This window comes from Neofelis nebulosa, chromosome 18, assembly GCF_028018385.1.
Source record: "Neofelis nebulosa isolate mNeoNeb1 chromosome 18, mNeoNeb1.pri, whole genome shotgun sequence".
Classification (NCBI taxonomy): domain Eukaryota; kingdom Metazoa; phylum Chordata; class Mammalia; order Carnivora; family Felidae; genus Neofelis; species Neofelis nebulosa.
This window is the reverse complement of record NC_080799.1, coordinates 37995130-38020916: the sequence shown is the minus strand read 5'-3', so window position 1 is coordinate 38020916 and position 25787 is coordinate 37995130. Positions and strand designations below refer to the sequence as shown.

Below are 25787 nucleotides of genomic sequence, written 5' to 3'. Positions count from 1 at the left end.
ATCCCCTCCAGCCCCGAGCACACTGCTCAGTGAATTGTCTCCGTTCTGCTTTGTTATCACTTCCTTAAGGAGCCCTTTTAGACACGATTTTCCTAATTGTTCCCGCCGTCACGCAGTCTTAATGCCGCCACATTTCCTGTTACTACCGTCGCAAATTACCGCCGGCTTAGAGTCTTGCAACAACACCCGGGTATCTTGGCATGGATTTTGTGGGCCAGGGGTCTGGCGGGCTCTGCGTAGGGTCTCACAAGGCGCACAGAAGCTCTTAGCCGAGGCTCTGGGACAGAATCTGCTCCTGTGCTCATTCAGGTCCCTGGCACCTCGTTCTCATGGTTTCCGTGTGGTCCCTCCGTCCTCCAGCCAGGAGTGGCCGGTCCTCTCTGCCTTCCTCCTGTTTCTGCTCTTAGCTAAGGGCTCATGTGGTTGCACTCAACCCACCCTGAAAATCCAGAACATTGTCCCCATCTGAGCTGATCAAGAACCTTAATCGCATCTACAAGTTCTGGGTCCCGGGATGGGCAGAAATTGTGCCATCTAGAGCACCCCTCTGCAATATGGTAAACGCATACCGTGTAGACGGTTGTGCTCCCCACACCACAGGGGGGAAGCGGTTTCTCACCCCAGTTGGGAATGCATGAATTGCACCTGGTCTCCCCACCATGCACCCCTGCCCGGATGCCCTTCCCCTAACGGCAGATGTGCGTTTCCTCCGTTCTTCACCCGCGTACATGGAACCATAGCATGCGTGGTCTTTATCGTGCCCAGTGGCTTGTTTCCCTCGAAGTCCATCTGCGGGGTCCATCCTTGTGTGTGGCCGCAGACCGTGCACTCTCAGGGCTTCACGGCCTTCCATTGTGTGCACGCACTGCCAGGGACCACTTCATCCTACTGCCGACGGGCCCTTGGGCTGCATCCTTCTAGAACGTCGGAGCACGTGTGCTCCAGGGAACACGTGTGCTCTGGGGAACACGTGCATGCGCGGCCACGGGACTCAAGGCCAAGCCACCCTGCTGCCCATGGCCGTGCGTGCACGAGAGCGGCTTCAGCGGCTCCTGCCAGCGTCCCCAGCTGCTTGTGGACGTTCCTGCCCCCAGTAGCGTGTGAGTTCGTTGCTGCTGCACATCCTCAGCCACACCGGGTGTCCTACCCAGGGTGGCACAGGGAGTGTGAGTCCTAAAAAGAGGAATCTAAGACAGCAGGGATTGGGGGAGGAGGGGCGCGGAGCATTGGGAGCCCACTCCCCCAGCTTAAAGCCCCTTCTAACTGGCAGAGTTGAAAAGAATAGGAAAGGGCTACATTTCCCTTCTCACAAACGGCTGTGCCCCGCTGGGGAGGGGCTTGGGGACGCACAAGTTCAGGAGCTGCGGGAGCAGAAAGGGCGTCCCCCTCTGAAGGTCCCCCTCTGAAGGTGCCTGGCGAGGCCGCTGGGGAGGCTCCGCGGGTGTGTTTACATCCAGAGCCTGGCTTTGTTTCGAAACGTTGTGCGGATCCCAGATGCCTCGGCAGTTGGTGCTGGGAAAAATGTGTCAACAAACATGTCACACACATTTGCAGTGTCAGCTGCCTGCAGAGGCAGAATCATCCCTGAAAACACGTGACTTTGGGGATTCTGATTTCAGGGATGTCCTGCCCCCACCTGTCTGTGCCAGGAACCTGGGAGCCGCTTCATCCTCCCTTCCTCCCACCCACCTCTCAACCCTCACCCTGTCGGGACCTGTCCTGACCTTGCGTCTTCCCAGTGGCCCCTGTGGACCAGCCCCCCCCCCACCCCATCAGGCCCGCGCTCACTGCCTCCAAACTGCACCCGCGGCCCCCAGAGTGCGCCCCACCTCCCCCGCTTCAGATGCAAAGCCCTTCGCGGTCTGGCTCCTGCCGCTTCAGCCTCGTTTCTTGACATTTGTTCAGTCATCGATTATTGATTGAATACCTACTGCGTGCCGGGCACCGTTCTGGGTGCCAGTGAGGTCACGGTCTAGATCGATTGGGACCACAGTCCCTGCTGACGTCATTCTGCTGCAGAAGTCTGGGCTTGGGCAAGTGAAAGGAGCCCCCCGGCACGGTCTTAGAGAAGCCGGGTGCACCCCGGGCATCAGGCTGGGGGACCGTTGGCCGACATGTTGCGTCTTGCAAATTCTTGGCTAGGGGTGCACTCACTCGGTGATGATGGTAATTTGCAAGTGGAGGGCAGGGTCCTGCCAGGCCGTTGAGGTCCCGTGAAGGGGCTGATCAACCCATTTGTCCCCCAACCACACCATCCTCATAGTCCAACATAATTATTTCACGTGGCTGCAAAAATGAAGGCACGACCCCTGGATCCAATTTCTGGGCTCCAGTTACAATTTCTTACGTCACCAGGGTCACTCGTGACAGTGCCCACAATTTGTACAGTGATCATTTATCTGTACGATGGTCAGTGCACAGTCATTGCGCTGAGTGATGGGTGCAGTCTGATGTCCGTGACATGGGGGAGTGTGGACCTGGTCAGGTAAGACACGTGCCGTCACCGTGACCCCCAGGCCTTTGCGCCTTCCTGACCGGCCATCTAGACTAAGTTGCTGCCTCAGCTGCTCTGCCGTCTCACTGGCTGCCTACAAGCACCAGGGAGGAGCCCCCATTTTGGCAGATAAGGACTGTGAAGACCAGAGAGGTTAAGTGAGTTGCTCCAGGTTGCACAGCCGCTTCAACCAAAGCCCATCCCCTTCACACTGCACCTCAGGACGCTGAGCCTGACAGCAAAGCTTCTAGAAACCTGTCCTTACTGGATCCCACTACCCAAAGTCCCAGATACCTTCTGTTCTTAATGTCACACTTTGTTGAACAGGAACACCACCCCCACATCTTCCGCGGTCCCAGAGAGGCAGTCAGGCGGCCAGTCCACCATCCCAGCCGTCCCCTCCGTGAGCTGCTTCCCCCGGAACCGGTGCTGGCAGTTTGCCTCAACCCTGGTCTCACAGTGAGCTAGATTTCTCAGGAGCCGCAAGGAGATGCCTGCAAAGGCCCCCACAGGCCAGCCAAGTCTCTGGGTTGCACCAAGCAGACTCGGATCCAGATCCAGCATCAACATCTACAGGCGGATGCTGCCTGCAGGTTGGGCAGAGGATGGAATCTGAGGTCAGCAAGCCCGCTTGGAGCCATGCTTCTGCCCCTTCCTTGTCTGTGTGACTCGGGGCAGGTAGCTTGACCTCTCTGCTCCCCACTTTCCCCAGTTCTACAGCGAGGAGGGTTACCGTCCCCCGCTACTTACCCTAGACTCACCCATGTGGTCACAAAGCAGAAAAAGCAGCATGAATCTGCCCGTTTCTAGCAGTCCAAGGCAAGTTCCAAAGCCACCAAGGAGATCGCATTCTGGGGCCTTCTGATGCGGTGAAGCCGCTGTTTGGATTTGCACTGGGTTTACTGCACTGATTATGTCCAGGAGAGAGGTATCCGAGCAGTCTCTAGGCCCAGTCAGTACCTCCCACTTTTGACGGATGATTCGGCTGTGGGCTAGTTTCAAATTTACACAGCAGGTGCAGAGACAGTTCCCACCTGTCTTTCCCCAAGTTCACCCAGTGCCCATACCTCCCTCTCCACAGCACCTTTGTCGAAACTAGGACATTAACGAGGGCACGTTATGTAGTACAGACCGCATTCAGATTTACCCACTTTCCCCAGTAATGCTCATTGTCTGGTTCCAGGATCCGGTCCAGGGTGCCACGTTGCGTTTGGCACAATCCATTCTCATAACCAAACCCACCTGCTGGTGATCTTCCTTGTTTGTTTTGTTTTTTAAAGTATTTTATTTATTTTAATTTTTAATGTTTATTTTTTATTTTTATTATATTTTTATTTCTTTTTAATTTTTTTAAATTTTATTTTATTCCCCCCCCCCCAAATTTGCATCCAAGTTAGCCAGCATGCAGTGCAATAATGATTTCAGGAGTAGACCCAACGCCCCCCACCTATTCAGCCCATCCCCCCTCCCACAGCCCCTGCAGCAACCCTCTGTTTGTTCACCATATTTAAGAGTCTATTATGTTTTGTACCCCTCCCTGTTTTGGTATTATTTTTGCTTCCCTTCCCTTATGTTCATCTGTTCTGTGTCTTAAAGTCCTCATATGAGTGAAGTCATATGATATTTGGCTTTCTCTGACTGACTCATTTCGCTTAGCATAATACCCTCCAGTTCCATCCACGGAGTTGCAAATGGCAAGATTTCATTCTTTTTGATTGCTGAGTAATACTCCATTGTGTGTGTGTGTGTGTGTGTGTGTATACACGCCACATCTTCTTTATCCATTCATCCATCGATGGACATTCGGGCTCTTCCCATATTTTGGCTATTGTTGATAGTGCTGCTACAAATGTTGGAGTGCATGTGCCCCTTCGAAACAGCATCCCTGTATCCCTTGGATAAATGCCTAGTAGTGCCATTGCTGGGTTGTAGGGTAGTTCTACTTTTAGCTTTTTGAGGAACCTCCATACTGTTTCCCAGAGTGGCTGTACCACATTCCCACCAGCAGCGCAAAAGAGATCCTCTTTCTCCACATCCTTGCCAACATCTATTGTTGCCTGAGTTGTTAATGTGAGCCATTCTGACAGGTGTAGGGTGGTATCTCATTGTGGTTTTGATTTGTATTTCCCTGATGATGAGTGATGTTGAGCATTTCTTCATGTGTCTGTTAGCCATCTGGATGTCTTCTTTGGAGAAGTGTCTATTCATGTCTTTTGCCCATTTCTTCACTGGATTATTTGTTTTTTGGGTGTTGAGTTTGATAAGTTCCCTATAGATTTTGGATACTAACCCTTTATGTGATATTTCATTTGCAAATATTTTCTCCCATTCCGTCGGTTGCCTTTTGGTTTTGCTAATGGTTTCCTTTGCTGTGCAGAAGCTTTTTATTTTGATAAGGTCCCAAGAGTTCATTCTTGCTTTTGTTTCCCTTGCCTCCGGAGCCGTGTTGAGTAAGAAGTTGCTGTGGCCGAGGTCAAAGAGGTTTTTGCCTGCTTTCTCCTTGAGGAGGTTGATGGCTTCCTGTCTTACATTTAGGTCTTTCATCCATTTTGAGTTTATTTTTGTGTATGGTGTAAGAATGTGGTCCAGGTTCATTCTTCTGTATGTCGCTGTCCAGTTTTCCCAGCACCATTTGCTGAAGAGACTGTCTTTATGCCATTGGATATTCTTTCCCACTTTGTCAAAGATGAGTTGACCATACGTTTGTGGGTCCATTTCTGGGTTCTCTATTCTGTTCCATTGATCTGAGTGTCTGTTTTTGTACCATCCTCCTTGTTTACCATTGTGCAGACCCCTCCCAGACTCTTCATGACCCGTGCCCAGGGCACTCTGGACCTCGAGGGGGAAGACGGCTCTAGTCTTATTCCATCTGCACTCCCATCTGTGTCTTTTCTGGAATGATGGACACATGTCATTATCCATTTGTGAAAACCCGTAGGATGTACTACACCAAGAGTGAACCCTTATGGACAGCTGTAACCTTTTTAAAAAACACCATTTTAGGGCCACCTGAGTGGCTCAGTTGGTTAAGTGTCTGACTCTTGACTTCAGCTAAGGTCATGATCTCACAGTTGCGTGGGACCGAGCCCCATGTTGGACTCTGCTCTGACAGCCCAGAGCCTGCCTGGGATTCTCTCTCTCCCTCTCTCTCTATCTCACCTCTCCCCAACTTGCACCTGCACTCTTTTTCTCTCTCAAACATAAAAAAGAAACCCACCATTTTATACTCCTGAAACCAATACTAGATTATATGTTAACTAACTTGAATTTAAATAGAAAGAAAGAAAGAAAGAAAGAAAGAAAGAAAGAAAGAAAGAAAGAAAGAAAGAAAGAAAGAAAGAAAGAAAGAAAGAAAGAAAAGAAAGAAAGAGAAAGACTATTTGACTAGCCACAGAACATCTCTTGAGTTAGCATGCTTCAGTTTACTTAACCTGATGTTGGCATTTTGAGTGTTTCTCCTTTTTCAGGCTACCTGAATAATTAGATGCATAACCTTTGTCCATGGTGGAAATTGTTTCTTTGGAGGAGGTGGAGAAATGAGCTTAGCCGGGTCAGAGTATAAAATGCTGGGAGCCTCACCCCACTGAGGTCAGCATCTCCAGAATTGAATGCTATCCTTCACCCTCGCTTTAAAGCAAGTATTTGTGCACCAGCCCATGGGGAGATTTGGAGCCCTTGATCCTGCGTGGGCCTCTGCGTGGGCCCTGTCGTGTGGGCAGCCAGTGGCCGTGCCTGTGATTTGAAGCCAGCAGGCAGGGCCCGGTTCTCTCCAAGAACGCAGCTACCTGAGTGTGGGACTGCCCCTTGGCCAGAGGCTATTTTAAGGTAATTTCGGTCAGGGCCGCCTGGGTGGCTCAGTCAGTTAAGCATCCAACTCTTGATTTTTGTTCAGGTCATGATCTCACGGTTCTTGAGTTCGAGTCCCATGTCAGACTCTGCGCTGTCCACTCGGAGACTGCTTAGGATTCTCTGTCCCTCCCTCTGTGCCCCTCCCCTGCTCTCTCTCTCTCTCTCTCTCTCTCTCTCTCTCAAAATAAATAAATAAATAAATTTTAAAGAAAAAAAAAGATAATTTTGGCCAGCATTTTAAAGTGAGGTGATTTCCCACTAAAAGCTGCGTTTCCCTTTTCAAATTTGGAAGCCCTGGCTCCCTTGGCCCAAGTTCCTGCTCTGAAGTGACAGTAAGGGCTGACCGACCCTTGGCCAGCTGGACAGGTTGACCTCAGTGGCCACCATGCCCCCCTCCCTTTTGGGTTATCAGAAGCAAGTATCCATTTAGAATCAGGCGTGCACTGTTGATTTCCTTGCCGAGGGAAATACATCTCTGGACTCACATCGATCAAAATTAGAATAAAACATCAACATGTAAGGAGTCAGGTGATCTTTCTAACATTGCTTTTCTCACACTCAACCCATTCCACTTCTTAAGGGCTGCAGCCGGCTCCTTGATCAGACTGCTCTCCTAAGCCCTGCTCTGGGTAGAAATTCTGGAACCACCACTGCCTCTTAATGCCCTTTTCCCCATTTTTTTTTCAAATATAATTCACATGCAATAAAACACATCCTTTGTGCTGTATAGCTCTGTGGGTTTCATCAAACACACAGTCATATAGTCACTGCCAAAATCGAGGCACACCCAGACACCCGCATTCACAGCAGCACCGTTCAGTCACTGGGAAGGTGGAAGAAACCAGAGTGTCCATCAGTGGATGGAGAAATAGATTAACAAAGTGTGATCTATCCATGCAGTGGAATATTACCGAGCTCCTAGAAAGGAAGGGCATTCTGACTCCTGGTACAACATGGATGAACGCTGAGGACATGATGCTCAGCGAAAGAAGCCAGTCACCAAAGGATAAATGCTGTGTGATTCCACTTTTATGAGGCACCCGGAGTCGTCAGACTCACAGAGCCAGAGAAGTAGAGGGTGGTTGCCGGGGCTCGGGGGAGGAAGGAACGGGGAGTTAGTGGTTAATGGGAACAGAATCTCAGTTTTGCAAGATGACAAGGTTCTGGAGGTGGATGGATGGTTGCACAACAATATCCTTAACACTACTGAACTGGACACTTAGAAATGGTTCAGATGGTGGGCGCCTGGGGGGCTCAGTCAGTTGGGCATCCCACTTCCGCTCAGGTCGTGATCTCACTGTTCAAGAGTCCAAGCCCTGTGTCGGGCTCTGTGCTGACAGCTCAGAGCCTGGAGCCTACTTCAGATTCTGTGTCTCCCTCTCTCTCTGCCCCTCCCCTGCTAGTGCTCCCTCTCTCTCTCTCTCTCTCTCAAAGATAAACATAAAAAATCAATAAAAAAGAAATGGTTAAGGTGGTGGGGCGCCTGAAGGCTCATTCAGTTGAGCATCCGACTTGATTACAGCTCAGGTCATGATTTCACAGTTCAGGAGTTTGAGCCCCGCAGCAGACTCTGCTCTGACCATGCGGAACCTGCTTGGGATTCTCTCTCTCCCTCTCTCTCTGCCCCTCCCTTGCTTGCACATGTGCATTGCCTCTCTCTCTCACTCTCTCTCTCTCTCTCACTCTCTCTCAAAAATAAATACACTTACAAAAAAAGAAATGGTTGGGGCGCCTGGGTGGCGCAGTCGGTTAAGCGTCCGACTTCGGCCAGGTCACGATCTCGTGGTCCGGTCCGTGAGTTCGAGCCCCGTGTCAGGCTCTGGGCTGATGGCTCGGAGCCTGGAGCCTGTTTCCGATTCTGTGTCTCCCTCTCTCTCTGCCCCTCCCCCGTTCATGCTATGTCTCTCTCTGTCCCAAAAATAAATTAAAAAACGTTGAAAAAAAAAATTAAAAAAAAAAAAGAAATGGTTAAGTTTGTTAAAATTTTATGTTACCTGTTTTTTCTTTTAACCACAATTTTTAAAAATATCCAAACAGCAATTCATCACCCAGACATTACCCCAAGCCCATTTGTACTCAGTCCCACCCTAGCCCCTGGCAGCCAGGAGCTCTTGTCTGTCCCTATAGTTTTAGCTTTTTAGAATGTCCTATGAAGGGGACCATACAGTGTGTACTCTTTTCCTTTTTTTAATGTTTTATTTTTATTTTTGAAAGAGAGACAGAGCGTGAGCAGGGGAGGGGCAGAGAGCGAGGGAGACACAGAATCCGAAGCAGGCTCCAGGCTCTGAGCTGTCAGCACAGAGCCCCACGCGGGGCTGGAACTCACAAACCCTGAGATCGTGACCTGAGCCGAAGTCGGACGCTTAACTGACCCAGGCGTCCCCAGTGTGCAACTCTGATTCTGGGCGCTTTCACGCACAATCGTGACCTTGAGACTCCCGTGTTCCTCCACGTCACCGCGTGTCAGCGGATTGTTTGGTTCCGTCGCTGACTGGTGTTCCGCAGTGTGCAGGGACCAGTTTACTTATCTTTCCCCCAGCAGAGGGACATGTGGTTTGTTTCCAATTTGGGGCAAATAAAAATAAAATCCACTGTAAACATGCTCGTACGTTCACGGCTTTGTGTGGACATGTGCTTCCATTTCGCGTGGGTAAATACCTCGGAGGAGAACTGCCCAGTGATGGGTGTGTGTGTGTGTTCATCGTTGTAAGAAACAGCCCTGCCAGCTGCCTCCCAGAGCCAAACTTGGTTCCCTCCGGCTGTGACCGGGGTTCTGGCGGCTCTGCTCCCTCACCCATTCCTCCTGTCGTCCACTTTTTGTTTTTTAGCCACGATGATGGGTGGGCTGTTAAAATGATCATTATACTTCGATGATAAAATAATACTATAATTATAAAATTCTAACTGAATCCTAATTCACAGGAAGTTGCAAAAAATAGTACGACGTGTACCCCCCCCCCTTCCCCCAGTGGTAGTATCTGTAACTGCAATGCGATATCGCAACCAAGAAATGTCTCCGTCTGGGGCGCCTGGGTGGCTCCGTCATTTGAGCGTCCGACTTCGGCTCAGGTCATGATCTCGCGGTCCGTGAGTTCGAGCCCCGCATCGGGCTCTGTGCTGACAGTTCAGAGCCTGGAGCCTGCTTCCAATTCTGTGTCTCCCCCTCTCTCTGCCCCTAACCCACTCACATTCTGTCTCTAAGTCTCTCAAAAATAAATAAACATTAAAAACAAACAAACAAACAAAAATTTAAAAAAAGAAAGAAAGAAAGAAATATCTCAGTCGTCTTTTACACCCAGAGCAAGCCCAGGGGATTTCTCAGGAGAGTGCGGGGAGGTCGGCCGATGCCACCCCCTAGGAAACACCATGAGCCTGTGTGAACACACCCGCTGTGAAAAGCTTGGTTGGTCTTTGGTCGACAGGGAGTAGTCACCTGTAGTAGTCGGAGAAGTCACCCTCGGTGTCCTACCTTTTCGCAGAGCACCTTCATCAACAGACCTGCCCTCGGAATCCTTCCGCCGGAGAACTTCGTGGAGAACCTCCGGGAGTCCTTGCTCTCAGTGAGTCCCCGGGAGCAACCCCACCCCCACCCCCACCCCCTGCCCTCCAGCCCTGCGGGAAGGCCAGCTGATCTCAGGGAGGCAATGCCACACGGGGAAAGGAAAGGACCGAGATCCATAAGGGTAGAGGACGCCCTGTGTCTGCTTGGGTCTTGTTCTTGTGCCGTTTCTTTCCTGAAGAGTATTTTCACTTTTCCTTTCAAAGGGAAGGAAGGGACTCCTTGTGCACAGGAACAAAGGATCCAGGGGAAATGAATATTTGCTCCACGATAGGAGCATTGCGTGTGACTCAACCCTCCCCTACAGTTCGGTTTTAGTTGTTATGATGATTCAAATCCTCCTGAATCTCAACTTCCTACCTGTAAAACATGGGCACCTCGGGGGACGGTGGTTGCACCGGGCAGGACAGTCTGGGCTTTTCTTCATGCTGTTCTCCTCCGTCCCCTCCAGCCCCGGGGCCTTCCTGGGCTTGTCCTCCACCCCCTGGAAGAGCCTCCGTCCACTCTCCCCAGTCCCGCTGCTCTGGGGGACGGTCCTGGTTCCCCCCCACCCCTGCCCAGCCTCCCCCAGCCCAGACTGTACCCCTGTGAAGGCTCAGCTCCGTCTTGGGCAAGTGGGAGTCCAGATGGAGCGAGCCGACCGCCGTTTCCCTCCCTGCAGGTGGCTCCCAAAGGAATGTCCCAGCTCATCACCATGTCCTGCGGCTCCTGCTCCAACGAAAATGCCTTTAAGACCATCTTCATGTGGTACCGGGTGAGGTTTGGGGCATGATCATGTGCACACACACATGCACGCACACACACGCGCACACGCGCCCAGCCCCCAGCCACACGCTCACCCCTTGTCCAGCTGTTCACCCCGCCTGGCCACGGTCAAAATCCAGAGAGGGCCACCACCTGGACAGGGCTCTCCAGACGGCCCCTGGCGTGTGGTGCAGAGAGCCGTCACCCGATGCGACGACACGGGTTTTCCTTGGCATCACAGACCCCATCCTCGCAGCCCTGGGTTGTTGTGGACAGAGTAATAGCACACCTGTGTATCCGTGCACTTACTTTGCTGCAAGCCTGCTGAACAATCTCACGTGTTAGTACCCAAGTGGAATGGTCGGCATCTCCAGTCAGCCTTGAGAGAGCACTTGTGGGGGTTCTGAGTGCAAAGTGGAAGCCCCGCGTCCCCCGGAGCGACTCACATTGTGTCTCTTCTGTTTTGTCAGAACAAGGAAAGGGGCCAGACGGGTTTCTCCAAAGAGGAGCTGGAGACGTGCATGATCAACCAGGTAAGGGCAGCGGGCCCTTTGGTCTCAGCTGCAGGGGGTCAGTCACCACAGTCCCTCCAGCTGGCCCTGGCTGGCCCTGGCCTTCTCAAATAGGAGGGGTCTTACGCAGCTCGGTGCCGGGAACCAAATTCCGCACCCAGACTGGGCGGCTTACACGACAGACATGTATTTCCTCGGGGTTCGGGAGGCTGGAGTCCAAGGTCAAGGTCAATTTGGTTCCCTGGGGCACGCTCTCTGCCTGGCTTGTAGACGTTGCCTTCTCGCTTTGTCCTCACGTGTGCGGGAGAGAGAGCGAGAGAGCAGGAGCTCTGGGGTCTCTTCCTGTAAGGATACTGATCTCATCACAGGGGCCCCACCCTATGACCTCATCCAACCCTCGTCACCTCCCAGAGGCCCCTCTTCCAAACACCATCACACTGAGGGAGAGGGCTTCAAACTGGAAAGGACACAGTCTGCCATACAGAGGGGTCCATTCCCCTCATGTCAAGGCTGAGGGGAGCCCTTCCTGACCAGCACTCCTCAGTTTCCCAGGACAACTGCCTGACTTGGACTGTTTAAGGACCCTTTAGTGTATTCTCTAGAATAATTCAAAATGTCAACACAAAGGTATGTACCAGGGTGTTCACCCCACTGGTGTTTATAGTCGTGATAACCAGAAAAGATTGGAAACCCGCCTTTACAGCCAGTAACAGGGAAAGAGGACTTAGGTGTAGGGGTTCCAAATGGAACCCTAGCAGTTCGCAGAGGCAGCAAGGCGGCCAATGCCGGAGGCGAGGGGTCGAGGTGGGTACATCCCAAGCTCACCAGCCAGCAGGCCCGTCCTCCCCTTTTCAGCGAGGGCCCCTCCCTGCTTATGATTTAGACAGAAATGTCTGCTGCTTAAAAAAAAAAAAAAGAATCAAGAGCCACTGAACTCAAGTACCCCTCTGCATACATCCACAGTATTGTGCAGAAATAGTCACAGAGGGTTTTTCTTGGCCTGGAGACACGCATGCCGTAATTTAGTGAAAACGGGAGAATGTAAATTACACGGACGCTGTGCTGTCAACCATGTAAATAAATGCACAGATTACTGGAAGAAATCCCGCTCACATGTTTACAGGCCTTGCCTCTGGGCGGTAAGATTGGTTTTTTTCATGCTTCCTTAAATGTTTTTGTTCCTAATCCACCTCTTGCGGGCAAATCTACCCAGCCCTTTCTCTGTGTTCATACAAACCTCCGTAAACTTAAGTATTTTCTTTTTTTTCTTCTGGCCATCTTTAAAAACAGTGGATGGTGCCCTCCCTCCTTCTCATCTGATATCCACGGACATCCTAGTCCATCAGCACTTTTAGACCCCATTCCTCACGTTTAGTGGCTGCCTTAGGGGACAAACAAGGAAAATGACAGGGGGGGTATTCCAGAGTTTGCTGGGGCTGGGGGTCCTGGTGCTTCTCCTGGGGGCGTCTCAGGGACCTGGAGGAGATCAGCCAGCCTGAGAAAACACTGCATGAGCCTCCCAGCGACTCTGGGCCCCGTGGTTGCCTCTGCGGTGGTGTCCCTGGTAGTGTGCCTGAAACAGCTGAAAACCCATCTGATTCCCTGGCCAGGTGGAGGGTCAGGAAATAATGCAGCTGTGCCATTCGCTGGGGAGTCCCTGCGTCCCTCCTGAGCCCAGGGGCAGCTGCTCCGGCCCCAGCCCCACAGACCCCTTCCAAAGCCCTGGGGCATTTCCACTGAGACGGCTGGTCCAGCCTCCTGTCCCAGGAGGCACCAGGCCCGCCTGGAGCAGGGAGGTCAGGGCAATCTGCAGGAGGAGGAGTTTGCAGAGCCCATAGACAGGCTGAAAACTCAACAGCCCCAGCAGGGCCGAGAGATGGGGGCCGAAAGCTCAACAGCCCCAGCAGCCCAGGCAGGTGACATCAGGGCAGAAGGCAGGTGTCAGGCCCTGGGGCAGCCCGGCTCGACCAGCCTTTGTGTTTGACTACAACGGGCCCAAATTATGTGGAATTTGTGAGAAGGCAGAAGTTTGGAGAGTTCAGTGAAATCTCTTGATTAAAAAAATTGGGGGGCACCTAGGTGGCTCAGTCAGTTGAGCCTCCGACTCTTGATTTCAGCTCAGGTCATGATCTCACTGTTCCTGAGAACAAGCCGTGAGTCAGACTCTGATGATGGTGCAGCCTGCTTGGGATTCTCTCTCTCTGCCGGTCTCCTACTCGCATTCTCTCTCTCTCTCTCTCTCTCTCTCTCTCTCTCTCTCTCTCTCTCTCTCTCGCAAATAAGAAAAACATACACATATAAAAAATTAAATTAAAATTTTTAAAGAATTTTACTGGAGCACCTGGCTGGCTCAGTCAGTAGAACATATAACTTTTGATCTTGGGGTCATGACTTCAATGAGCCCCATGTTGGGTGTGGAGCCTACTTAAAATTAACAAAAGAAAAAGTCAAAAAAACTTTTACTTTATTGACAAAACAAAACGTCTGTGGGCTGGACGTCTCGGGACCCAGTGTGTAACTTGTCCGTGCGAAGGGACTGAGGTTCTTCTGATGGACTTCTGTGGGTGTGTGGGGACCACAACACGGCCCTCCAGTCCTCACAGCGGTGACTGATGTGACCACTGTCTCTTGGTCCTAGGCCCCCGGCTGCCCCGAGTACAGCATCCTCTCCTTCATGGGCGCGTTCCACGGGAGGACCCTGGGTAAGGAGGGAGCAGCATGACCCCGAGGTGGCTGTTAGATAAGAGCAACCACAGTAGGCGGTTTCGATCTTCACCTTGGCAGTTTCCACCTTGCGTCTCTCATGGACTCCACTCTATTCTCTGCGGGGGGAGGATTGTTAGTCCCGCTCTGCAGACACAGCAAGGAAGGAACATTCTAAGGCCGTCCAGGGGCAGAGCCAGATTCGAACCCTGGCCCTGTGCCTTCGCAGCCCGTGCTTAATCTGTGATGAATCAGAAAGTCAAGGGCGCACGCGCGCACACACAGGTTCACGGGGTCAGCTTTGGGACGTTACAGGAACTGCGGGCAGCGGCTTCCCTGGGTGTTGCGAGACGTGGCCTGAATTGCCCGTGATCCCCTTTTCCAAGACTGTTCCTCCTGCTTCCCTAGGGTGCTTAGCGACCACGCACTCCAAAGCTATTCACAAGATCGACATCCCTTCCTTCGACTGGCCCATCGCACCGTTCCCACGGCTAAAATACCCTCTGGAAGACTTTGTGAAAGAGAACCAGCAAGAAGAGGCCCGCTGTCTGGAAGAGGTAACAGCGGACCCTGCAGATTTCCCCTCCCTGTCTCCTTACCCCCGGCTCCCCACCACCGCCGCAAGGCTCAGCTCAGGGGAAGAAGAACATAGGGTTTATGTGGGACCCGCGTGGTGCTCCCTGGGAGGGTCGTAGGGACAGAGAGGCACATCAGGAAAAGTAAGGGGGCACCTTGATTTTTCCACCTGGCGTCCGTCACCCCACCTGTGGTACTGATGTCTGTATTTAGGTTTCTTTGGGGGCAAGCTTCACTGACTGCAGAATAGGAGGGAATTTATGAGAATATGAGGCAGCCCGTAGGAAAAGTGCATCCACAGGACCCTGTTGTCCACTGCTTCTCAGCCTTCTTCCAAGTCCTGGGGCTCCCTGGGGGCTGAAATGGGGCCAGGGGAGGGACTGGGGACAGGGAGCCCCCTCTTGCCATGCCTCAGACACAGCTAGCACCCCTCCTTTCATCTGTTCCAAATATTGGGGTTCCGTGTTAGACACTGGAGGATTCCATTGCTGGGGAAAAGAAATTGGAAACTCTTCAGGTCTGGAATTTGAGCTCAAGTGAGGCTGGTTTGAGGCTGGTTTGCCTCTTAGACACATCATCATCCTTTTCAATCAATTCATGGTTAACACCTACAGGGGGTCTAGTACAGACCTGTCGAACAGAGATGTGAACCCCATGTGTGACTGCAGTGTATCTAGTAATCACATTTTTGAAAAGTGAAAGGAGGGGCCCCTGGGTGGCTCAGTCGGTTAAGCATCCAACTTCAGCCAGGTCACGATCTCGCGGTCCGTGAGTTCGAGCCCACGTCCGGCTCTGTGCTGACAGCTCAGAGCCTGGAGCCTGTTTCAGATTCTGTGTCTCCCTCTCTCTCTGATCCTCCCCCATTCATGCTCTGTCTCTGTCTCAAAAATAAATAAATGTTAAAAAAAATAATAAAAAAAAGTGGAAGGAAATGGGTAAAATTAATTTTAATAACATTTTTTAACATTTATTTATTTTGAGAGAGAGAGAGAGAGAGAGTTTGAGTGGGGGAGGAGCAGAGAGAGAGAATCCCAAGCAGGCTCTGTGCTGTCAGTACAGAGCCCGACGTGAGCCTTGATCTCATGAACTGCGAGATCATGATCTGAGCTGAGATCAGGAGTCAGACGCTTGGGGCACCTGGGTGGCTCAGTCCGTTAAGCATCCGACCTCGGCTCAGGTCATGATCTCGGGGTTCGTGGGTTCGATCCCTGTGTCAGACTCTGTGCTGACAGCTCATATTCTGATCAGATTCAGCTTCCGATTCTGTGTCCCTCCCTCTCTGTGCCCCTTCCCCACTCGCACTGTCTCTCTCTCTCTCTCTCTCTCTCTAAAATAAGCAAACATTTTTTTAAAAAGGTGCTTTTCTGAGTACCCTGTCACTGTTTAGTTAATTACTTCTAATTCACTAACACATCACTTATCTACCACCAAGTGCACTCATTTTAGTGTCTAGTTCAAAAAGCTTTACCAAGCAAATATACCCATAGAACTACCACCCTGATCAAAGGCCTCTTATCACCCCACAAAATACCCTCAGGTCAATCCAAGCTTCAACCCATGACCCCCACCCCCCACCCCGCTCCGTGACACGACCGATTAGATTCCTATCACGAGGGGTGACTTTTTGCAACAGTTCTTTTGAGCAAATACATGCCTCAGATTCTGCACGGAAAGGACTCTCCCGCCAACAGTAATATCACACTAAGGATACAGCGATGGCATTACCAGCAACGGCCACAGCTACGCCGTCCTGCACGCCGGACCCCATGCTGCATGGTTTCATTCATTCGCTCTGTGACCCGAGCCCTTAGTTTCTGTCCCACAGGTGCAGCAGCAGGCCCAGGTAGGGCACACTCCCACCCACAGGGGCGGCCCCGAGTGGACACCACAGTCCTCACCGGAGTGCACACGAACACATACTCAGCATCGTTTCAGGGAGTCGTGGAACCCACATCCCCATCCACGGATGCTGCTCTAGGGCTCCCGCCAGCTATGGTTACTTCCCCCTTGGGAATGCAGGTAGAGGATCTGATCGTAAAATATCGGAAAAAGAAGAAGACGGTGGCCGGGATCATCGTGGAGCCCATCCAGTCTGAGGGCGGAGACAACCACGCATCTGATGACTTCTTCCGGAAGCTGAGAGACATCTCCAGGAAGGTCAGTGCACAGGGCTGGGGCTGGATGGGGCCATGGGCTGTTTCCAATGGTTTTCCCAGAGCAAAGTGTTAGCCGCGGGGTCCTTGTACACGTCCAGGTGGTCGGAGGCTGCCTGGTGGCCTCACAGGTAGAGGCATCAGAAAGTAGGGAAGGAGGAAGGGAGGGAATTTCTCCCTAAAATCTCACTGCAGAATCAGCCTCCACCCTGCAGTGTTAGCTGGGCACTTTCCCACTCAAGAGATGCCTGGGAAGACCTCAGCCTCCTCCCTGTTCTCTCTAGAGAGCCCACCTCATCTCTCAGCCACACCCAACAGAAGCTAGTGAGCACACGTTGTTGCTTCCGTGTGTGTATTTCAGTTTGTCGTGCACATGGAACGGGCACGTCCGGCCAGTAAGATGGGAGCTGCTCTCAGCACAAGTACTCAGGAACTAGCATTGGGGGGCGGGGGGTGACAGAACTGGCAGACAGGACAGCCAGGGCCTGGGAGGCACGTCTCGGCCTCTCTGCTGGGACGGCAGGCTGGCGGAGGAAGTCAGCTGGCCGACTCCAGCCTGAGCCGAATGCAGTGTCGCTGTGCTCTGGGGTTCAGGGCGTACCTGACATCACGGTTCTGTTCCAGCTCAGCAGTCTGAGGACAAGTTGAAGCTCAGACCTCAGAGCTGCCCGGTTTTGCTTCACACGGCCCCGGAACGGGGGCTTGGTCACAGAGGCGGGCTGGGTGCGGGGTTCCGGGCTGGTTGGCGGTGGTGGGTGTTGACTTCCTTCTTCTCTCCCATCTTGGTCAGCACGGCTGCGCCTTCTTGGTGGATGAGGTCCAGACAGGAGGGGGCTGCACTGGCAAATTCTGGGCCCACGAGCACTGGGGCTTGGCTGACCCGGCGGACGTGATGACCTTCAGCAAGAAAATGATGACAGGAGGCTACTTCCACAAGGAGGAGTTCAGGCCCAACGCTGTGAGTAGCAGCCCTGCCCTCGTCTCCTCGCTCAGGACCGCTCCCTTCTCCAAACCAGGAGCTGAGTGGACACCGGACGGGTCCCAGAGGTCTCCTGACGGCCGCTGTTTACCAGTGTAACTAGCCAGCGGTAGTGATCGCCCAGCTCTCTGCAGGGCGGCCTCCTAGCAGCCCACTGTCCGTCTCCTGATTTCCCTGTGCACCTACAATGATAGAGCTCATCGCTGCTGCTGTGGACCGAGCCTTTGCTATGTCCTGGCCCAGTTCTAAGTAGTCCTCGTGTACTTGTAACCCTCACAACAGTCTAACCAAGTAGATGCTATTTTTTCTCTCCTAGTTTAGTAATGAAGACTCAGGCACAGAGAGGTTAAGTAAGTTGTCCCAGGTCACACAGCCTGTTCGGTGACAAAGCTCAAACCTGGAGCCCATGCTCTAAACCACTACACTGCACTGCCAGATACACATAGGGATTCACACACACACACACACACACACACACACACACACACACACACAGTTACCAGGGCCCTGGGATCCTTTCTTCTACCAATCCTGCATGTAGTTTCCCCCCTCAAGATTGCCTCATGATCCACAATCACTGCTGGAGCTCCGGCCATCACATATCAATTCTAGGCAGTAGGAAGGAAAAAGGAAGGAAGGACAAAGTAGCCCCCTTCTTGTCTTTATTAAGCAGCCTTCCCAGAAATTTCACAGCATTTCTGTTTCTAACACGTTGACTGAGATCTGCTCAGATGGCCACTCCTATCTGCAAGGGGGAGCTGGGAAGTATGTTTTAGTTGGCTGCACTGACACCCCGAATAATTGAAGGAGGGATATATCGGGTGGTCATTGTGGGTCAGCCTGCCCTCAATCCACTCCTGACTCCACTACCTACGGGCTGTATTTTTCCAGGACAAATCACTTAACCTCTCAGAACCTCGGCTCTTTCTCCAATTTTAATATATGTGCTGCCGAAGCGAGCACCCTCGGCTCTTTCCCTATAAAACGAGGATTGTAGTAGTTCAGAGCCAGCTGTCTCGGTGTCCCCAGGACTGGGGGACTGTCCTGGGCATGGACCAGCTTGGTCTCCCTAATGGCAGTGCCGGGCTGTGGGGTAGCTGTTGTGGAAGGAATGCACTGAGCTGCCGTGTGGTATCCTCCCTGGCCTCGGGAGATGCTCCCTGGGTTAGTTTCTCTCCTCCTAAGCGGGGGACAGGGTGTGTCCGGGCGAAGCGGGGCCCCTCCAGGGTGCGCCTGCGTGCGACCCTGCTGACGCCACGCGCCTCCTTCCAGCCGTACCGGATCTTTAACACCTGGCTGGGGGACCCGTCCAAGAACCTGCTGCTGGCCGAGGTCATCAACATCATCAAGCGGGAGGACCTGCTGAACAACGCGGCCCGCGCCGGGAAGGTCCTGCTGACGGGGCTGCTGGACCTCCAGGTACCCCTCCCGGACCCCCACCCATGCATGGTTCCCCACACACCCCCAGGGCAACATCTGAGCCTTGTTTCCGTGGACCCCGCACCACCCCCATCCCCAGCTCCTGAACACCTGGCTCTCCTCTGACACCAGGTTCCGACATTTGTCCTTTGAGAATTCTCGCAAACACGCCCCACTCACAGCGTCCCCGATGCGTCCCTCTTCCCTTGTGGGTCCCGTCCTCCATGTACTCTCCCCCCGCCCCCCGCAAGCAGCGCTGTGCAGTGGGAGACTCTGCAGGCCTCCGAAGGGACTTTATTTTTTTTTTTAATTTTTTTTTAACGTTTATTTAATTTTGAGACAGAGAGAGACAGAGCATGAACGGGGGAGGGGCAGAGAGAGAGGGAGACACAGAATCGGAAACAGGCTCCAGGCTCCGAGCCATCAGCCCAGAGCCTGACGCGGGGCTCGAACTCACGGACCGCGAGATCGTGACCTGGCTGAAGTCGGACGCTTAACCGACTGCGCCACCCAGGCGCCCCCCTCCGAAGGGACTTTAAATGTTCTAGCAACCAGACTGAAAGTACAAAAGGAGGCAAAGCTAGTAATAATGTAGTTTACTTTAACCCCTTCTATCCATACTACAATTTCAGCCTGCCACCAATAGAGGAAATAATTAATGTGGTTTTTCATGTTCCCTGCTTTTTAAAAATTTTCTTAAATGTTTATTTACTTTTGAGACAGAGACAAAGACACAGCATGAGCAGGGGAGGGGCAGAGAGAGAGAGGGAGACACAAAATCTGAAGCAGGCTCCAGGCTCTAAGCTGTCAGCACAGAGCCCGATGCGGGGCTCGGACTCACAAACTGTGAGATCGTGACCTGAGCCAAAGTCAGGTCAGACGCTCAACCCACGGAGCCACCCATGTGCCCCCATATTCCCTCATGTGCACCTCAACTTGGACTGGCCACGTTTCAGGCCTCGTGTGGATCCCGCGTGGGACAGCATAGCTCTCAGTTATAATCAGGTGTCTTCGTACTTTTATTCTGTCTGCCTAACCTCCCCCCACCCCACAAATTACCCAAACCCACACGCACGCCTGACTCTCCTAGACGGGGTGCGAGCTGTCGGGAGCCATGGTGCTTCCGGGACTGGCCAATACAGCCCAGGAGTTGGAGGACAGATGACCTTCTTCAGAGGGTTACAAAGAGTCCTTCTGCCAGGGATCTGGAGGATCCCATGACCTGAGCAGAACCGCCAAGGGGTGGTGACAGTGGTTGGCAATAGTAACAGCTTCTAATTATTGAGTGCCTGCTGTATGCCCTGCCTGTACCAGGGGCTGTCATACACTCGGGTTACGTCCGGTAGTGATACTGCGAGTGTAACCCCTGTTGTCCCAATTTTGCAGATGAGGCATCTGAGGCATGGAGCAGTTACTAGCTTGTCCAGAGTTACACGGCTTCCATGTGGTGGCCTTCGGGTTGGAACCTGATTCTGGTGGACTTCAGAGTCCATGTTCTTTGCCAGCATTTACCTCCCTGATATGATCAATGACCTAGTAATTATTATTTCCATTAATTGAGAACTTGCTAAGTCTGAGGCCAAGTGGGGGGTGGGGAGGGGCAGGCACAGGACATGGTTCCAGACACAGAGCAGTGGCAGGAGCTCTGGGGACAAACCCCACACCCCAAGATAGGGATGCCAGATTTAATGAATTACAATACAGGGCTCTCAGTTAAATTTGAAAAACGGCAACGGATTTTTTTTTTTTTTTTTTTAGTATTAGTATATCCTGTGTGCCATTTGGGACATACTTACACTACATTATGAGTTGTTGATCTGAAATTCAGATTTAACCGGGTGTCCTGTATTTGTTCTGGCACCCCTAGCTCAGAACAGTTTGAAATTAGGAAAACATAATTATCCTCATTTTCTGCACTTGCTCTTAGCCCAAAGGCTGAGAAATGATGTTTATCCTCATTTTCCGGATGAGAAAAGGGAACCCCGGGGAGGTGAGCAGCAGCAAGGAGGCCAGGCTTTAACCCCAGTTCTGCCTGATTGCAAAGACGCTGCAGGGGTCAAGTGTGGCTGTTAGAACAGCTGAGACCTCCCAGTGGCTGTGGGTGCGTGTGCTCTGCGTGGGAGTTTTTCCTTTCTCTTCTCTCGGTCTGGATTTACATTTAAACTGGGGGTTGGGCAGAGGCCAGGGATAAATGGCAGACGTGGTCGTCTGCCCCTGGGAGTGGCGTCTTGCCACCCCAGCAAAGCGAGGCCCAGGGCGGACAGAGCGCCAGAAATGTTTTCTTTGTAGGTCTCTTAAATGTCCCAATTAATGCCAGCCATCCTTAGTCATGAGAGCAGCACCAGGCAACTCAAAAGGCCCTGGACTAAGGCCCCTGGCTTTGAAAAGGGGTGTGGATAGTATTACCCTAAGCGGCTTCCAGATGCGAGACGGTGCCACAGCTAAGGGTTCTGGGAGAACACCCCATTGCCAAGCCTGGCATGGTGCCTTGGGAGGCCCGACTGGTTCATCTCAAGGGATGCAAATGGTCAGGGGTCCCTAGCAAGGCCTTACAAAGAAAGCTACAGGCGAGGAGGAGTTCAGATTACAGGATCCTCTGAAAGAGTGGGTGAAAGAAAAGGATGCCTGTAGGGGTGGGGCAACAGTCGAGTCCCCACCATGAGGAGGGGTGGGGAGGGAGCTCCACGTCCTGCACCGCTTAATCACGTCAGCGGTCACCAGACACGCGCACGGGCGTGTGTGTCCGGGTGTCTGAACAGATGAGACCTTGTCCCCAGAGACAACACTCTGGTTAGAAGGGAGGAGTATGTTCAAAGCGCAGGCTCCCAGCAATCAGCAGGGGCCAGACCAAGCAGAGGAACTGCTGACGTGACTTCCGAGCCTCAGATCCCCCCCACCCCGCGGACACCAAATACTCCCTTCTCCGCTGGTGGAATGAGAATTCAAGACCATGCGTGGCACGTATATGGGCCTCTATTGCCACCAGAATGTGGCTTTGTCTCCACTTTCTACCACGGGTCTGCAGGGAGATGACCTTGGCCCCCCAGGCTCCGCCCCCACTGCCCTGAGATCATTTGGGCTCATCCAACCCTGTTCATTATCCTTTGTGCGAACGATGGAGCGGAGGAGGACCACAAGCTTCCACACCAAGTGACTATGTTAGCTTCCTCAGGCTCTGGAGCACATGAACACAAACTGGGTGGTTTAAACCATTCTCTTACTGTTCTAGAGACCACAGGTCTGAGATCGAGAGAGCAGCGTGCGTGTTGACTCTTGCTGGAGGCTCAGGGCAGGGGTGGGGGAGGGCCCATGCCACGCTTCTGTCCCAGCTTCTGGTGGTCCGCAGGCCTTGGTGGCATCCAAAGGATTGTGGGTGCCCCTTTCCGGCCTCTGCCCCCAATGTTCCCCTGTGTGCCTATGTCTCTGTCCAGATTTCCCTCTTACAGGGACACCTGTCCTTGGAGTTAGGGCCCACCCTCGTCCAACATGATGTCCTCTTAACCTAATTGCATCAGCAAAGACTCGATTTCAAAGTAAGGTCACCTTCACAGTGTCCAGGTCGACATGAATTTGGGGAGGGGGGCACCGTTCAGCCCAGGACAGCTTCTAGCCTCAGACCCTGCAGTGAGGCTGAGCTGCTGCTTCTAGAAGAACCACCGCTTTTCTAGAAAAGGAAAGTAAAGATGGCCGGTGTCTCCCAAGCACCTGCCGAGTACCAGGCCCAGCACTTGACGCAGGAATCTTGTCTCACTAAATTCCCACTGTGGCCCACTGGGGGCAGTAGCATTTACATCTTTCAGTTTGCAGAAGAGGAAACTGAGGCTCAGGCCACTTATGTGACTGGCCCACAGGTGTCCAAGGAGAAAGAGGCAGAGTGGGTTTTGAACCCAGGACTGGAGGTCTCCAGGGCCCGAGCCTGTGACACCGCAGCCGTCCTGGCTGGTCCTTGCAAAAGCCGGAAGGCCAGACCCAGGGGGGCATTTGAGGAAGCTCCCAGCTGCTGCATGGGTGCCGGGCTCTGACTGCGGCCTGTCTCCCCGCTGCAGGCCCGGTACCCCCAGTTCATCAGCAGGGTGAGAGGACGAGGCACTTTCTGCTCCTTCGACACTCCCGATGAGTCCATACGGAATAAACTCGTTTCAATGGCCAGAAACAAAGGTAAGTCCACCAGGAGCGGAAGCTGAGCTCCATCAGGGTCCTCCCCACCCCGTCCCCCGTCACCTGGTACGGGCGCTGTGGGGCAGGGGGTGGCAGGGGGACTGGACAGCGTCTGAGTGTTCTTTCTCAAAAGAGAATGTGGGCAGCGGGATTTCCTTATGCACTCATTCACTCGGTAGATACGCACTGAGAAGGTGAGTTGCAGTGACCCAGGAGAGAATCGTGGTCGTGAACTAGACCGTCGGGGCCTTGCCTTCATGGAGCTCCCGGTCTAGCAAGAAGGGGGCATGGAAGACAGTTTTCATAAACCATCGGTTGCAGTTGTGCACCCTAGGAAGCAGGAAAAGGGGCTAAGGATGGAATAGCTGGGGGAGGTGTCGGGAGGAGGAAATCAGGGGAGGCATCCTTGAGGAGGAGGCGTTTTACCTTAAGTGTAGCCGCGTGAGCAGGGTTGGCCAGCTGAAGGTGGGGAGGGGCATGTGGGCAGAGGAAGGGATGGGCGCAATTACAGGAGGCAGGGTGGAGCCGACAGAGGTGCGGAAGCCTCTGGAAAGGAGCGTGAGGAGGGGCGTGAGGAGGGGCTTCCAGGCAGGGAGGTCAGAGGGCGGATGTGTGGCAGCCACTCTGCTCCGTGTCGGGATCCCAGAGGGGCACGGGTAACTTGCCTCCTGTTCCCGTGAGAAACGGAGTTTCAGAGGCGCCACGAGACCTTGACCAGGGCGCCTTTGAGATCAGCGGGTCCGTCCCTCTCGGGTGACAGTCTGCCCCTCGCACGAGCTGCCCGCCTGCACTTCTGCGTTTACCTGTTTGCCGCTTTCCGTCCTGGCTCCTCCACGATCTCCTGGAAGGCAGGGGCTTTGCCTCGGGACTTAGGTCTCAGTGGGCCTCGCCCAGGGGCAGCAGAGCAGGTGTTGGAGGTGGGAGGGAAGGAGGGAGGCAAGGACAGATGGACGGACGGGAGGTGCCCCGCGTGCGTCTCTGAGCCCAGGCGGCTGACCTCCCTCCTTCGTCCGCTTTCAGGCGTGGTGCTGGGAGGCTGCGGGGACAAATCCATCCGATTCCGCCCCACTCTGGTCTTCAGGGATCACCACGCACACCTGTTCCTCAACATCTTCAGTGACATCTTAGCAGGCTTCAAGTAAAGGAGCCATCTCCCCTGCGCTCTGAGAAAGCCCCGATCTCAACAGTTGTCAAATTGATTAGTTTGCCTAATTCATGTTTTCACTTAAAGGATCAGAGGCGAATGCGTGACCTGTAGGGTTCTTTGCAGGGAGGGGATGTCTGTGGTGGCTTGGGGGGTGGGGGGACGGGCGGGAGGGGCTGGCTTTGATTCTCCTCCCTGCAGAGCCAATGATGTACATTGGTGTAAGCCCAGAAATTCTGCTTGAGCCCTGGACATAGTCTCAGGCAGGGCCATGAGGGTTCTGGCCATATATCTGCCCACCTCAACCCCAACCGTTTCTTTGGAAGCCAGGCAAGGGAATGACAGCTGCTCCCGGGACTTTTGGGCTCCGGTCCCTCTCAAGTGCCATATTCTGTGACCGAGGATGCTGACACCCCTCGCCCTGGCAGACATGCTCTCCCCTCCCACCCAGCCCTGGAGCTCTGAGCAGGTGCCGTGCACAGTTGATTGACGGACGGGACAGATCGTACGGGGGCAGGAGAGCAAGGACATTAGGATTGAGCTGTGGTCTGGGAAGGGGTCCTGTGGCCTCCTTACGTACGACTGGGGCCACCCTGCTCGGTGCATCTGGGGACCCTCTAAATTGTGAATTCTGTCCTTGACGGGCTGTTGCCTTGGAGAATCTCTGTGCCATTACTGGCACTTCTTACTCACCAACCCTCTGTTCCCCACACTCTGTTCCCTCTCTTAAATGTGAACCCAGACGTCGGTGGCAGGGGAGAGGGGACGGGACTGCAGCCTGAGCATCCACGGGGACACACAGGAGCCGGAAGGTCAGAAGCACAAGCCGGTCTCCCAGGAGCGGCAGAGCCACGTCCTCCTGTCTCCCCGGGGCATCTGGGGTCTGACCTGTGGACCCCTCGCCCGGGGGGCTCTCTAGCTTCTCCTCACCCACCCCTGCTCCACTTGTGCGCGGCCCTTGCCGGACTCCATCACAGGCAGTCAGTTGCTGAGCTAGGTGTCTTCCTCAAGAAGCACCGAGAACACTGGGTGCCAAAACTCCCCCAGAAACCAGATTGCCCGCTGGTTCAAGGTGGTATCCTCATACTGGGCACTCCAGAGGACAGCTGTTCCTGACATGAAAGGGCGTGTAGATTTCCAGGCGGAGGATACTGGAATGCTTAGTTGGCCTGTGGCTGAGGCTCAGGGGCCTCTTCTGGAGGCCAGGCATTCTTGGGACTCGTTGGACTTCAGATGCCCCTAAAAAGAGCATCTGGCTGTCCTGCAGCCGTGCAGACTCAGGAAGCCTGGCTGTCCTCCCGGCCCACCCCCTGCTGCCTGGCCTGCTGGCTCGGGACAGGGGCATATCAAGGTTCCCAGTTCGGCACTTTGTTCTTTCAATAACTAATCATCCAAAGACCTCAAAGCGGTTGTTTTTTTTGGTTTTCTGTCGTGTGTCAGGCTATCTGCTCTGCCAGCAAAATGGAGGTGTCTGCTCCTCTCTCTGCTGGATGCCAC

The 25787-nt window shown here is 53.3% G+C and overlaps 1 protein-coding gene across 3 annotated transcripts in view; it reads left to right on the top strand.

Moving 5' to 3' along the window:
• The window catches only part of ABAT (4-aminobutyrate aminotransferase), an 88622-nt gene extending 64232 nt beyond the window's left edge, over positions 1 to 24390 (top strand). For all 3 annotated transcript variants that reach the window (XM_058710313.1, XM_058710314.1, XM_058710315.1), the window contains exons 7-16: positions 9823 to 9903; positions 10564 to 10656; positions 11117 to 11179; positions 13797 to 13860; positions 14270 to 14418; positions 16457 to 16594; positions 17381 to 17548; positions 18842 to 18988; positions 23035 to 23146; positions 24167 to 24390. In XM_058710313.1, coding sequence (XP_058566296.1) covers positions 9823 to 9903; positions 10564 to 10656; positions 11117 to 11179; positions 13797 to 13860; positions 14270 to 14418; positions 16457 to 16594; positions 17381 to 17548; positions 18842 to 18988; positions 23035 to 23146; positions 24167 to 24288 — 1137 coding nt within the window. In that variant the 3' untranslated portion in view covers positions 24289 to 24390. The remainder of the gene's footprint in view (positions 1 to 9822; positions 9904 to 10563; positions 10657 to 11116; positions 11180 to 13796; positions 13861 to 14269; positions 14419 to 16456; positions 16595 to 17380; positions 17549 to 18841; positions 18989 to 23034; positions 23147 to 24166) is intronic.
• The last annotated feature ends 1397 nt before the right edge of the window (positions 24391 to 25787 follow it).